General features: G+C 34.0%; 2 protein-coding genes across 5 annotated transcripts; both read right to left on the bottom strand.

Moving 5' to 3' along the window:
* Positions 1–2,217: 2,217 nt before the first annotated feature.
* LOC122315277 (FRIGIDA-like protein 5) lies at positions 2,218–9,475 on the bottom strand. Of its 4 annotated transcripts, none has more exons than XM_043131104.1 (5): positions 6,762–9,475; positions 4,108–4,668; positions 2,916–3,088; positions 2,605–2,811; positions 2,218–2,514 (listed from the first exon to the last, which is right to left on the bottom strand). In XM_043131104.1, the coding sequence occupies exons 1-5, from the start codon at positions 8,752–8,754 to the stop codon at positions 2,431–2,433; spliced, it is 3,018 nt and encodes a 1,005-aa protein (XP_042987038.1). In that variant the 5' UTR covers positions 8,755–9,475; the 3' UTR covers positions 2,218–2,430. The 4 variants fall into 4 exon arrangements, with proteins under 4 accessions (XP_042987038.1, XP_042987037.1, XP_042987036.1 ...); XM_043131103.1 differs by having other exon boundaries at positions 2,218–2,811; positions 6,762–8,815; positions 9,093–9,474; XM_043131102.1 differs by having other exon boundaries at positions 2,218–2,811; positions 6,762–8,962; positions 9,093–9,473.
* A 2,134-nt stretch (positions 9,476–11,609) lies between these two features.
* Positions 11,610–14,336, bottom strand: LOC122315279 (trafficking protein particle complex subunit 6B). The gene is made up of 4 exons (XM_043131106.1): positions 14,140–14,336; positions 13,245–13,362; positions 12,886–13,117; positions 11,610–11,866 (listed from the first exon to the last, which is right to left on the bottom strand). The coding sequence occupies exons 1-4, from the start codon at positions 14,289–14,291 to the stop codon at positions 11,838–11,840; spliced, it is 531 nt and encodes a 176-aa protein (XP_042987040.1). The 5' UTR covers positions 14,292–14,336; the 3' UTR covers positions 11,610–11,837.
* Positions 14,337–14,526: the final 190 nt, after the last annotated feature.

Here is a 14,526-nt window from a genome sequence, read left to right as displayed (position 1 = left end):
TGCTTAAAATGTGTAAGCTCCCTACAGAAATTTTTGAAAGAAAATAGAATCTAAAAGTCACTTTATGGCATGTCCTATTTTTTTCAAAAGATTTTTACAACATTGCATACCTTAGTATGTAGGGGTGAGTATCGGCCGGTCCAGACCGGCAAAACCGATCGGACCGGCATTGTTTGGACCGGACCGGATCCAATTCGGTCCGGTCCGATCCGATCCCATTTTTAAGGGACCGAAAAGATTCGGTCCGGTCCCGGTCCGGGAGTTTTTCACCCCGGACCGGACCGAATAGAAAAAAAAAATTATTTATATATATTATTTATATAATAGTTGTATATAATTAATTATATAATTATATATGGTATAAAAAAATATTAATAGTCTAATATAGACTATAGTTATACTAATATAGTTATACTAAATCACTATAACTAATACTTCAACAATAGCTATAGTGACCTATACTAATAGTCTACTATTAATACTAATATACTATTATATAATTTATATAGTTATACTAATCACTATAATTAATACTATGTATAGTTATACTAACTAATTGATTCAACATAACTAATATTACTAATATAATATAGCCAAATTGAATTATTAATAGTCTAATACTAATACAATTATATAGTTATACTAATCATAAATTCATAATAACTAAATCATTATAAGTCTATAACTTTATATATTTAGTATCAATGTGTTACTATATTCTTTAATGTATAACTATTAACTATAATATATAGTACTAGTATAACCGATCAAAAAAAAAATATATATATATATATAATACTAGTATATATATTAATGTATTAACATATTATAAAAGTTATAGAATAAATTATAATATATCATATATTTGTAAATTTATAATAATATTAGTATAGTTAGCTTAATATATAATATGTTAGTATTAAATCACTATAACTACATAGAGTATTAGTAATAAGAGTATTACTATTATTTAATATAGTATTACATATAGTATTACTATCATTACATATAGTTATTAGTTATAGTATTAGTACTAGTATAGTTATTAATACTAGTATAGTTATTAGTACTAATAGACTAATAGTATTAGTTATTAGTATTACATATAGTTACATATATAGTTATCACTATTACTATTATTACATATAGTTATTAGTTATAGTATAGTTATTATTACATATATTTATTAGTTATAGTATTATTACTAATAGACTAATAGTATTAGCATATTACTAATATATATATAATAGTATACTATATGTATATATATTAAATATATTACAATATAATTACATAAATATTAAAAAAAATGTCATTAAATATTAGCATATTACATAAATATATAGTTATCACTATTACTATTATTACATATAGTTATTAGTTATAGTATAGTTATTATTACATATATTTATTAGTTATAGTATTATTACTAATAGACTAATAGTATTAGCATATTACTAATATATATAATACTATATGTATATATATTAAATATATTACAATATAATTACATAAATATTAAAAAAAATGTCAATAGATAAAAAAAAAAAAAAAAAAAAAAAAAAAAAAAAAAAAGAGTCAACCTTGGACCGAATGGACCGGACCGGTCCTGATGGAGTTCGGTCCGGTCCAGGGTGGGAAAACCTTGGACCGAATAGGTCCAGTCCGGTCCACAAAACCTCCCCGGACCGGACCGGACCGGACCGAACTCACCCCTATTAGTATGTACAAATCATTTTCCGTTAAACATGTCTCGTCAACAAAGATGACAACATTGATAAAATTTAAGATGAGAAACAACATTAGTCTTAATCATAATACCATCATGCATAAATAGTTAAAAAAAGCCTGAAAACTTCAAAGATCGAAGGGAAAAACATTGCAAAATAAGCATTTTGCTGCAAATTATAATTGTAAGATCTGCAGCCGAGCACCTTCCACTCCAACAAGGTGGTTGAACCATCTTTGCTAGTTAGATGATCAGTGATCGCAACGCATTTGAAACCATAAGATTCAACAACATTGCTGTAAACATGACTAACCAAATAAATCATGGAAAGAGCCCCCTCTGCTCTTGTCAGAGTCTCAGAGAACACTTTGGAAAACCACCAAACATACGCATACTACAGCAAACAAAAACATGCACAATCATACCTCCATCATGCATAAATAGTATAACGAGTGGCATGCGTATCTGTCATTCTATCGCACAATTGATTATCATGGTAGAAATAAAGTCACTAGAAGTGGTATTAAACAAGTTTCCAAAAGATTTGTGTTACCATACTCATGTCTAGGCTCTCTTTGTATGAAAAATTTGAGAGTATGATAGTGCTGGCAATCACTGTACACTGGCCCGTCATAATTACAACATCAGACATTGGCCCGTCAAAAGGAACATTGCTAGGTGAAATTAAGGCTGAGTTTAGGTCAGGAACGATACAAGTAATGATTTCCAGCAAAACCCTGCCTTGTACGCAAATTATTTCTGGACCTGTTGCCTGATGAAGCAAACTGCCGAGGTCCTCCATTAGAAAGATAACTTGTTTCATACTGCCCAGATGGAGTGAAAACTGGAATGTCAAAGGGTTCAACAGTGGATACCTCAGTTCGAAGACGTTTATTTTTATTCTGGTGCCACACTTGCTTCTTGGGGCCTGGTACAGAACTTCTCCTTTCTGCCCTTAGCTTCTCAAGCTCAACAATGCGTTTTTCAATGTCCTCGGGTGGGAACTGGGATTCAAGGTTGAAATCGATAACGCATTTCATTGCGGTTCTTAGAGCATCTATTTCACCATCTGTGGCCTCATCCTGTGAGCAAGTCAATATTGGAAGAAGCAAAATTTTACTACCATTAAAATGGCAGCTGAGACTAGGAAGCTGCCATTGACATAAAAAGGCGGGAGAAAACATACCTTTGCTTGAAATGATTTCTTTTTCTGGCATAATTTCCGGGCAGATATCCTTGCATTCTCCAGGTATTCTTTCAGAAGAAGTGCTGGTGGAAAGTTGTCAACCAACTTGAAGGCACACACAAATCTAACAGCCTTAATATACAGCTTCCTCTCAATCAATTTCTCAATAAAATCTGTAAAATGCAAACAAATTGCAGACTTTTTCAAACTCCAGAGAATTTCTGAAATGCAAATTATTGAAAAAAAAACACCAAACAAGATTGACAGTAGCAAAGTATAGATAAATGCACCATGTGGGTTCACTTAGAGAATGATGAACTAATTCAGTTTAAGCAAATTCAAACAAGACCCAGTTCAATAAGCAATCTCAGAAAATAAAAGCACAGAATCTATATGCTATAAAATTCTCGAAACACAGAGCTTGCTCTCATGAAACCACATCATAAGCTATTACACCATGTAATAACAACTAGTGCTATAAAATCACATCACCCACTCCTCATTTTTGTTATTATAAGTAATATATAGTATTAAAATAAGCTTATAAATCATCAAATTATTTATATAATTAAAAAATATGTCAAACGAAATTTAATTTCATTTAAAGTAAGATTATTAAATATTAACGGCATATTTAATTAAATTGCAAAATTTATATATAAAAATGAACAGTCAGTTTTCCAAATGCATTCTTTTTTTTCTCAGCGTATGTTTTTTTTTTTTTTTTTCCTTTTATTACTTTGGGACATTTTATAAATAGCTTTTGGTTTCTATTGTCACTCAAGCAAAACTTCTGAGGTTTAAAAATCAAGTTGTTCGATCAAAATTTTAAAGATCAAAACGCTAGGATTGAAACTTTTTTAAAAATTTCTGTTTATCGCATAATGTGTCAATGCATGCTAACTTAGTTCAATTGAGTATTTTCATTTAATAAATTTAATCATTTCTACGGATTGTGCAGGTTTTATGACTAGTTAATCATAAAAGAGGGAAGAATGTGGTTACAAGAAACTCTCACCTCAAGAAAGCTTCTTTAGCTTTTTTTCTTTTCTTTTTTTTTTTTTTTTGGCAAAACTTTCTAGAAGAAAAATTCTATAAGTGGCATAAAAACTGAAAACTAAGAAGTTAAAATCATGGGAACACACAAAACACAGATCAAGGAGTAAGCAGAATCACCAATTAAAAAACTTACCAGGAATCTCATCTGCAAAACCAAGGGTCTGACATAATTCTACAGCCTGTTTATATTGTGAAACAACTTCAAAAAGCTTTATAATCTCATATCCATCAAATGAAGATGCCAAACCATAAGAGGCTAACAGCTGCAGAAAAGCCAAAACCTCCAAAGAATTCCTAGTATTGGCAGTCAATCTTTCTTTCCAGTCAACCGCCAGCTTAGTTGCTTCTTCTTTAACTTGTGGATCAATCTGTGGTGACATTCTCATTAGCTGCTCTAGCATAAAAAAGTAACTATTCATGGAACTTGCTTGAAAACCGGTCTCTCTCTTCTCCCAAATTCGAGGGAAAGACCCCTGAATCACGTCCAAAACAAGCTTTGCCGGGTCCAATGACATTTGAAGAGCATGAAAAATTGCATCGCACATTTCATCAGGACTGTTCCATTGCTCATTCAAGAGCAACTGAAAATTCTTGCATGTAGTGGCAGTTAGTTGAAGATCTGCAGAAGAAGAATTGGCCGCATTTTCTGGGGGTAAATATTCAGGTTGCTCTTGGGAGTGAAGGATGCTAGTCACTGGACAGGTATTAAGGGCAATCAGTAATCATATTTGTAAGAGTTTTCCATATTAAATGTAAAGCATACATGAGGAACAAATTTTCATTAACACAAAACAAATCATCAGAAACTCAAGGTGGAATCTATATTTGAGGAAGCCAAATGTTTAAATGATTAAATTAGAGCTTGAGCTCACTAGAAGTGATGGTGGAAAAAAGGAACAGCATCCCAAATTTGTTACATGCCATCATTATTACAATAATACCAAAATTAAACCACTAGATCAGTTAGAGATCAAATGAGAGGGAGGAAAGACATTTTAATTGTTCCAACAAGCTGTTTTACAATAACACTGTCACCAGCCATATTGAATGGATTATCTATGTGCAAACAATAAAGTATCAAGATCGGTCCCAGGGCAACAGCATGCTGCTCCACAAAGAATGAAATTTGACACCACTAAAATAACAGAGCAGGACCTGATGATGCTAAATTATTTGCCAGATGAAGAATAGCTCCAATTGAACTATGTATCAGTCTCTATTTCCAATCAATCAAATGTATTGCAAAATTTCATAAGATTGATTGTCAAGTGTGTGATATAATCTCTAGCAATAACGTGCACCTATTACAACTACAATATGATTATGAATAAATGAAATCAACAATCAATCACAGCATATAATACCAACTGCATCACATACATACACAATATCTACTACATAAAAAACCGAAAATAAAATGAAACCAAGTCCAGCTTAAATGATATCACTATTTAAAAGAAACAACTACAAGGCTCATGGAACTCGCATATAGCTTAGTAACTGACTTGATCCTCCACAAATTCATATTATACCGTTCCTGATTGTTCACCAACTGATATCCCCACAACCCTTGCTCCTTTATTTGTTGACCTCACACATCGCCACCTCAACGCACCCTCCATTCCACTCAGCATCATCAAACTCCATTCTTGGAACTTCACACTACAGTGTAGAATAATTGATCTCAAGATTAAGAATGGCTTGTGGGGACACCTCTAAAGGCCATCTATTACTTGCAGCATCACAAGAATTTCATTATAGAAAATTCTCTCTTTCTGTCGAGAGCATTCTTGTTTTTCTTTCAACGAGGCTCTTACTGCTCTCAACAATCACAAAAGAAGTGGTTTTAGTCAAAGTAAAAGATCTTGAAAACCCTAGCCCTAGAGAATGAGGGCTAATTTTCAACATTGCACGGCATCCCTCAAAGAGGTAAGTATCGGCTTGAACAGGCCATTAGCAAAAACAGAATTTGCATTCAAATGGTCTTTGAATGAGTTTCGAACAGAACAAATTTGAGTTATACCTTTTTGGTATTGTTGGAAATGTTCATCAAATACACTTTGAATGAAAAAATTTGAAATCTATATTCAACCATTCCGTTCAAACATGATTTCATATGCTTCCAAGGATGCTTTTGGCTTTAGAAATTTCATTTTCTTGTTTGAAGAAGACCTTGAACATGCTTCTAACAAAGCAATTGGTGTGATAGCCCAAGTGGAAATGAATTCTTTTTTTAATCAAAACTTAAAATGTTCATAGATAAACACAACACTCTAACTCTAAGTTACAAATACTTAAATATTCCTAAGGTTAAATCCTTAAGACTTCTAAGTCACTTACTGCCCAAAATCACAAAGATCAACGTGTTTATAATTTTATAATGACTATGACTTCAGGAGTACACACAATAGGTCTTTAAACATTCAGCACAACACACCTAGACCCAAATGTATTTAGCGTTGTCATGTTGAAATGTGCCAACACAACATATGGGCCTAATTGGTCTCAGTCAGGATCATTAACCATTTATACGCTTCTTTAGTGAGGCCTGAAGGGCATCAGTATGAAACAAAATTGGTTTGGTCCACAAGCCTCCCACCCAAAACACCACATTTCACTTTCGGATTCTCACATATAAGCTAAAATGAAAAGGAGTTATTAAGACTACCAATGTTATCGTTGATATGATATCTCGAAAAAATAATGTGTGTGCATGAGAGAGAGAGAGAGAGAGAGAGAGAGAGAGAGAGAGAGAGAGAGAGAGAGAGAGAGAGAGAGAGAGAGTACCAGGTGTTTTACATGCGATACCAAGGGTTTGCCGTAATTCAAGTGCCTGTGCATGCTGATCAACCATATCAAGAAGACTCTGGAGCTCATATCCATCAAAACAAGAGCCCAATCTGTATGCGGCCAAAAGTTGCAGAAAACCCAAAACCTCGAAACAATTATCATGGGCCATTCTCATCTTTTGCTTCCATTCAACTGCCAACTTTATTGCTGCTTCCCTCACTTGAGGGTTAACCACAGGTGAGGCCTTCATTAACTGCTCTAACAAAAGAATGCAACTCCTCCGAATAATATTCACATCAAACTCCATAAATCCCTCCCTTGAATGTGGAGGATAGAACCCATGCATTGCATCTAGCACCAACTTCGAAGGGTCCGATGATGTTTGAAGAATTGTAGAGACCTGACCACACACTAGCTTGTGCCTATGCAAACTCTCAATCATTAGCAATTGCAAACTTCGTCCATGGACACAGGGTCTGAAAGGTGCAGGGTAATGAACAGTAGCATTGTTGGCAATGGTGTATTCAAGCTGTTCAGTCTTCACTTGTAAAGGAAGGTTACACTTCTTCCCCTTCAATTCCTTCTCTTTTATAGCCTCATTGATTGAATTTTGTAATGTATCGAGTTGTTTTTCTTTTAATTCAAGCTCCCTAACTCGGTTTTCAAACTGCCTTTCTCTCATTTCAAGATCATGTGAACATTCTTCTACGGAGTTCTTGAATGAGACAATATTTTTCTCTTCAAATTCAAGTTCTTTGAGGCGTTCTTTTGCTATGTCTTGTACATAATTGAGTTGCTTCTCCTTTGATACAAGACCATCAGAGCACTTTTTGATAGATTCTTCTAGGAAATCAAGCTGCTTCTCCTTCAATTCTTTTTCCCTAGAGCAATCCACAATTTTTTTTTGGATTAAATTAAGCATTTCCTCTTTTGATTTGAGCTTCTTGTCAGACTCTTCAATAAAATTTTGGGTCAATTTTAGTTGATTTTCTTTCAATTCAAGCTCCTGCTTGCATTCTTCAATGGACCTTCCAATTGCATTATATTCTCTCTCTTTCAATTCAGCATCGTCACAATATCTTTTGTACACTTGGATTGAATCATGTTTCTTTCCCTCAGACTCAACTTCATCAGTTGAGTCTTTAATTTTCTTTTCTCTCAAATCCATTATCTTTTCTCTTGATTTAACTTCTTCCAACTGCTCTTTGATGGATTTATCAACAGATTCAACTTCCTTCTCTTTAAGTTCCATTTTCTGACCCTTGATTGACTTAAGCTCTTCACTGTTTTCTTGAATCAATATTTTGATACTGTCAATTTGCCTCTCCTTGAACTCAAGCTCGACACATCGCTCTCTAATCAACTTTTGAACCTCACATAGTTCCTTCTCTTTCAGTTCAAGCTTCCCAAGACAATCTTCTAATCTTTTTTCCACGGACTCAAGTTCCTTTCCCTTCAGCATAACTTCATCAAAACATTTATGAATCGACTTCTCAACCACCTCCAGCCGCTGCTCTTTCCATCTCAGTTTCTTGGAACATTGCACTAACGACTGCTCCAATGACCCTAGTTGATTATTTTTAGACTCAATCTCTGAAAAGCACTTCTTCACTGATATTTGCATAGACCGCAATTCCTGTTTTTTCAACTCGAGGTCACCGGAGCACTCCTCCACTGACTTTCGTATTGAATCCAGGTGTTCCTCTTTCAACCGAAGCTTCTCTAGCACCGAACCCAGTTCGCTCTCCTTTGCAGCAAGTTCTCTCTCACACTCTCTCAGATGCTCCTGCATTGTATCCAACTGCTGATCCTTCAAACCCACCTCTTTTGCACGCCGCTCAAGCTCTACAAACTGGGATTCGATGGATTTCCGAGTTAAGTCGAAGTGTTCCTCCAAATCTCTCCATTGGGCATGCATGTTTTCATAGGCTCTGTTCAGACTGTTCTGCTTGCACTCAGAGAGCTTCAAATCCGACGAAATTTTCTCCATTTAAAGAGAAAACTTATTCCCCAAGAAACCCTTGAGAAAATTTAAAACCCTGCCCAAGGAACTGTACGGAAAGAAAAAGCCCTACTCAAGGTCTATGTAACAATGTATATATATGTGTGTGTACACATATAGACACACCCGCAAACCCTAATCTAGAAACTTTCTTGCAAGTGAAGCTTTTGGTCCAAACGCAAGAATAGAATCGAAACTGAAGAAGTAAAAGGTGATATCTTAGATTGAATAAAAGAACGTATAACATTGAATAAGAAAAGCACGTTTTGCATTTGAGGATTTATAAACAATCATTGAAAAATAAAAGTGGGAAAAGTTTTGCTTACGGAAAAAGAAGGGAGTGATAGGGTTGAAAGCCGTGTGAAAGTGAAGAAATGATCGATCTTTTTTCCTATTCCTGCCTTTTGCTGTCGCTGGGTTTTTGATGAAGGGTTTACGTGGGTGAGAAAAAAATGGAAGGAGAAAGGAAGTGCAGGAGTCACCAACGTGCTCAAGAAAGAACGTGCAGCGATTATTCAACGGCTAAAAACAGATTTGATCAGCGGCAAACTATAGTCTATAATCACGGAAGCAAATACTTCTGCAACGGTAAAGCACTCTTATCCCAATAGTTTGAATAACATATTTTCTCAAACATTTTAAAAAATATGTAAATATATAAAATTTAATATACAGTCAATATTTTTTTTTATGTAATTCAATAATATGATTCATTACGTCATTTTTTTAATATAAAATAATTATTTTGATCATTTATACAAGTAAAATATATAAAAAAGACTGAACGTGACATAACTCTATATATATATATATATATTCTCAAAAACTATATTTCTGTGTAATAGGAAATTTGAAGGGTTTTTTCTTCATTGGTAGAAGAAATTGATGGATTGAATATTAATAAAGTTCTATACTTGTCAGTTTGATTCATATCGACTCGAGCAGAAGAGGTCTTTTGAAGCTTAGGACTCGAGAGGATTAAAAATAAACTCACACACACACACACACAAAAGTTGATATTGGATTTGGATTTTTATGGAATGTAACGAAAAAGAGAGAGAAATAAAAATGAACTAAAGAGCATAATTACGTTGATATGGGCAAATCTTTAATATACATATGTACTTTTTTATGTTTGAGAAAACAACCTATTTCAAAATGTCTGTTTCTAACTCTCTTTTGAGATTTTTTTTAAAAAATGGTTTGACCCTCAAGGCTATCCTATTTCGAAAGGTCTTTTTTCTAAAAAGGGATGATTAGTTACCAAAATTTGAAAAAACAAATGGCTGCTGATCGGTCCGAAATACACTAAAATTATGGAAGGGCATTGATAAGCCACATGGACATATGCCATGCAAAAGTATTTAGCCATTGAAAGAATTTAAAAATAATTAATTAAAAAAAATAATAAAAAAAATAAAAACTATTTACAACTTACAATTCAATATTTTGGTGAGTTATGTCTAATACAATCATTTTTTTATATTCCGTACACACTTCATTGATGTGATTGGCCAAAAACAATTATTTTATATTAAAAAAATAATACAATCAATCACATTAATAAAATATACAAACAATACATAAAAATAACTACATATAAAATTTTTATATTTTGGCACACCAAAATTTATCAATGATGTACAGGTTATAGAGGCTTGCCACATCAGCTAATCAATATTATTTTTGACTTTTTCTACAAATATAATAAGTTTCAAAACAAGTGTTGTATCATCATATATAGACATAACCCATGAAGAGATTGTCAGAATGAGCAAACCACGATCATGTATATGCAACCTGTGGAGATTCTTGCAATGGGCAGTTGATAACAGTTGATGGCAGTTTTTTTTTTTTTTTTTTTCTTTTTGATAAATAAATAAAATAAATTGATCAAAGAATGGCAAGGTCAGTAGACAACTCTAATGCCCTAACTAGGTAGGCAGATTAGAGACAAGAAAATCATGAAAAGTCATGCCTTTAAAATCTACAGCAATAGTCCAACTACATAGAGTTCTAAAAAATAAAATTTCAAACTCTCCCAACGATCTCTCTTATTGTTTGGCCACAAAGAATTCTCATCTCAAATACAAAATTCTCATCTCATCATTACAACTTTTCCAAATCCTCATACAAAATATAATAAACAATTCAACTTTTATCCTACTTTTTTAAATTCCAAAATAATAATAATATTAAAATATAATATTTTAATATTTAATCTTAAAACTCAAAATTCTCATATGAGAAATCTTAATGGCCAAGCAGAACAGTCTTCAAAAGTTCGCTCATTACACTTTTGCCACAGGCACCACATAATGCATAGAGAGATCATCTTCTAAATTTCTTTAATTGGTTGCTGCCTCTTATGCTAATAGCCGTAGTTGTTGGTAGTTATGGCTTACTTGTATTAGTAGTTCCTATATGAATAGTTACCTTTGTCTTACGGTTTCCCTCACACCCTAGTGAATAACTATCCTAACATATATATTCAAACACTCCAAATCAATGGTACACTGGCAGAATAATTCACAGTTAATGTCAATCCACAAAATATGCATGGTAAAAGACTAGGAATTAGCATGTTCCTTTCATATGTTTTTATTTGTTAAAAGTCCTTTTATATGTTAATATCATATACATGTATTACAGTGAGTGATTGGAACACATATGATATTCCTTCTACATCATGTTTCCATGTATAAAAATCTATATGTATGGATCATGATTGGAACATTTCATAATATATTCGGTTCAGGTGATTTTATAAGATCATTGACCTGATTGGCATAATCCCCAAAGTTCGAAACCCCCCTCCCCCAAATGTATCAAAAAAAAGATCATATCAACAATCCAGTTTCTGAGACCCTTGAGGCTACTTTCCTTCTGAAGTATGAAGATTGCCTTATATTACAGTGAACTTCCAGAATTTCAAGACATACAAACAAACGGAGTGTCCTCCTAAATAATCCCGAGTTGAATGCGACACAGAAGTCTTATATGTCATGCAACTGTGCAACAAAAGGGAAAGGGGGACATCACATTTCCTAATTTACTTCAAACTGCGCTCTTCAGGCCTTTATGCGAACTACAAATGAACCTGTTCATAATACATGTCGTAGGTTAAAAACAGCTTGAGCTACAAATGAACCAGAGCATTTTCTGAATTGAGCAACAAAGTCAATCTGAAAACCATGAGAACTGGACTTTATGGCAATTACAAACATTTAATGTCCATCCCATCGGAAATATATACATTGCACTTAGTGTTTAAGATTGTGAGACATCATCAACAAAATGGGACAAAGGTGTTATTTGTCAGTTTTTAGTAGTTTGGAGATCAAAGTGTAAAACATGTTGTACATAAAAGATGCAAAATATATTTTTCCCATACTCTAGTGCTTACCTATCATTTATGTTAAAAAGACAAATACCTATCATTTATGTTAAAAAGATATTTGTCACCTTGAATGGAAAAATATCAAGAAATATGTGAGATTTATGGTAGATTCAGCGGTCAGAACAACATGTCAGATTCAATGAACATTGAATATTGCCACGCTTTTGAGAAAGCGTGGCAACTAAACTATGGCTGTACTCATAAACTAATATTGAAGGATCAGTGGCAATTCATAACTGAAGTGAGATCAAAGGGACTACCTATAACTAAAATATTAGAATTCATAATCGAAAGAAGCTTAAGAAAAGAGAAAGACATGTAAAGCATCGGTAATTAGCATCACTAGATGTTCAAAAATAGGCAGGAGGACTCCAAAAAAAGTCTCCAATTGGTAATTAGAAACAAGGCCTAACATGACAGATAGGTTATGGAAAAACATGTACAGGTAAAAAAGAAACTATGAAATTGTTGAAATCATGCTGAGAACCAGTAATCAATTAACCAACTTTACCACAAAAAAAAAAAAAGTAATAAAAGCTTCCATCACAATCAACGGAATCGTAAAGCACGTTCACTGATGCATGGATGAAAAATAACGATTATCATGCAAGATGACCTTGATTGGCTGAAGAAAGAGTATCGTGCAGTGCTTATAAAGGCAATGCAATGTGCATAAGAAAGCAAATAGAGTCTAATGCACTCCATAACCAGTAACTCACATGCAGGAAGGCTAGATATATCCGCAGAAACTGCACAAGGAATTCCCAAATTTGAAAGAGCCCCCCTTATAATTCCACATGGGAAATACAGATGCATGCTTGTAGCCTGTGCTGCCTTGTTTTCAGTCACAGGTGCAGAATTATCTTGAGATAAATCTCCATCTTCAGAAGATGGGTCAATTGACATGCGTGCAAGCCAACGAAACCGATTATCTTGCAACACAAAGGTACCCTGTAAGACAAACAAAATCCATTTTGTTTTCATCAAATTCTCCTTTTTTGGCATAGTGTTTTTTTTTTTCCTATCCAAATTCTTACGCAGATATATAATCTTATTCACTTTGAATCTTTGAACTTACTTTATGATTGGTCTTTAAGTTGTCTATTTGCTTCTTGAAAAGCTCTGACCAGAAGTCCTTGCAGATAAACTTGATTGCCTCGAGATTATCACTGAATCGAGGTCGCTCCATGGTATATCTAAAAGAAGTATAACTTAACTGGTTATTAAGCTGCATAAGAATCTCATACGCAAGCATTTTCTTTGTTCCCCCATGTTTCTATCGAGAAACCCATATAAGAGTTCAACTTGAATAAGCAGAAAGAAATACACCAATGAACTCTAGATCAAAAAGACTTCCGATAAAAACAGATGGACAGTGAGATCAGTCACAAGAGCGATGAATTCGGAGTAGTAGATATCAAAAAATAACACACTGCACAAATTCATACTACAAGAGCATTTGTGCACTAGAATTGATCTTTTCTTTTAGTTGCGTTTTCTTTTAATTTAAACGGATTTTATTCCTAAATTCTATTTACTTATGTGGAATCTAAGGGAAAGGGAAATGGAGTCAAAAGCCAACCTTTGTTTTCCTATGCTCTCTAATTTCCTTTAAAAAAAAAATAAGCTACTTCGTTCTAATAGACAAAGTGGAGCGAGGACTTCAACTCTCACTAAGGTCCCAAACAAAAAAAGACACAAGATTCACATTTATAATTCCTTCACGCTTCTTACACTTTCTCAGCAGCTGCACAGATATTTACCATTTTAAGAGGGGAAAAAAGAGAGAAGCAATCCGTTACATTCCTAACCCCCATAATTCAGAGGAACTCTTTCAGATCTAAGCTCAAACTTCAATTACTAGAAAACCCTAACTATATATCCAAAAAACATCACCTACACCCATGAATGAAACAAATAAATCATAGAAGAAAGTCTTTAATAGGTTCAGGATGATGTGCAGAGAGGTGTACCGTTCGGAGAGCTGGTGGCCGACCTGGAAGCCAATGGCCTCGATCCGACGGGCGGCGAGTTCAGGCTTATTAGCGTAGAACCGATCGCAGTACGATGACACCATTTCGGTGAGTAGACTATCAACGCAGCTCTCTGAGACCTCCCTCCCCATCTCCCCTCTCTAATCTCTCTTTTTCTGTAGATTTCCTCTTCGGGTTTTGCTATGTACGTTCTCTAAAATAGAGAGCCGATTTGATCACTATGGGCCATGGCCAATACATATAGGCCCAAATAATGTGGGCCTCAATATAATAAAGGAAATTCATTGGCGAACGGGCCCAAAAACCTTGTCCAGGAGCACGGATTAGGCCTAATATTAGCTTGGCTTGTCACAACTTTTTCGGCTA

Source organism: Carya illinoinensis, chromosome 7 (genome assembly GCF_018687715.1).
Source record: "Carya illinoinensis cultivar Pawnee chromosome 7, C.illinoinensisPawnee_v1, whole genome shotgun sequence".
NCBI classification, from domain to species: Eukaryota; Viridiplantae; Streptophyta; class Magnoliopsida; order Fagales; family Juglandaceae; genus Carya; species Carya illinoinensis.
This window is presented reverse-complemented; position numbering and strand designations above follow the sequence as displayed.

Bases quoted from the DNA above. Each gene is read 5' to 3' on its own strand.
- LOC122315277 (XM_043131103.1), bottom strand. From the start codon at position 8,754: ATGGAGAAAATTTCGTCGGATTTGAAGCTCTCTGAGTGCAAGCAGAAC. The intron at 4,669-6,761 runs GTACTCTCTCTC...ATACCTGTCCAG, and splicing joins TATCGCATGTAAAACACCTG to TGACTAGCATCCTTCACTCC. The intron at 2,812-2,915 runs GTATGTTTTCTC...ACTTGCTCACAG, and splicing joins AGAAATCATTTCAAGCAAAG to GATGAGGCCACAGATGGTGA.
- LOC122315279 (XM_043131106.1), bottom strand. From the start codon at position 14,291: ATGGGGAGGGAGGTCTCAGAGAGCTGCGTTGATAGTCTACTCACCGAA. The intron at 13,118-13,244 runs GTAAGTTCAAAG...TTTGTCTTACAG, and splicing joins ACTTAAAGACCAATCATAAA to GGTACCTTTGTGTTGCAAGA. The intron at 11,867-12,885 runs GTGAGTTACTGG...TATTATGAACAG, and splicing joins TATATCTAGCCTTCCTGCAT to GTTCATTTGTAGTTCGCATA.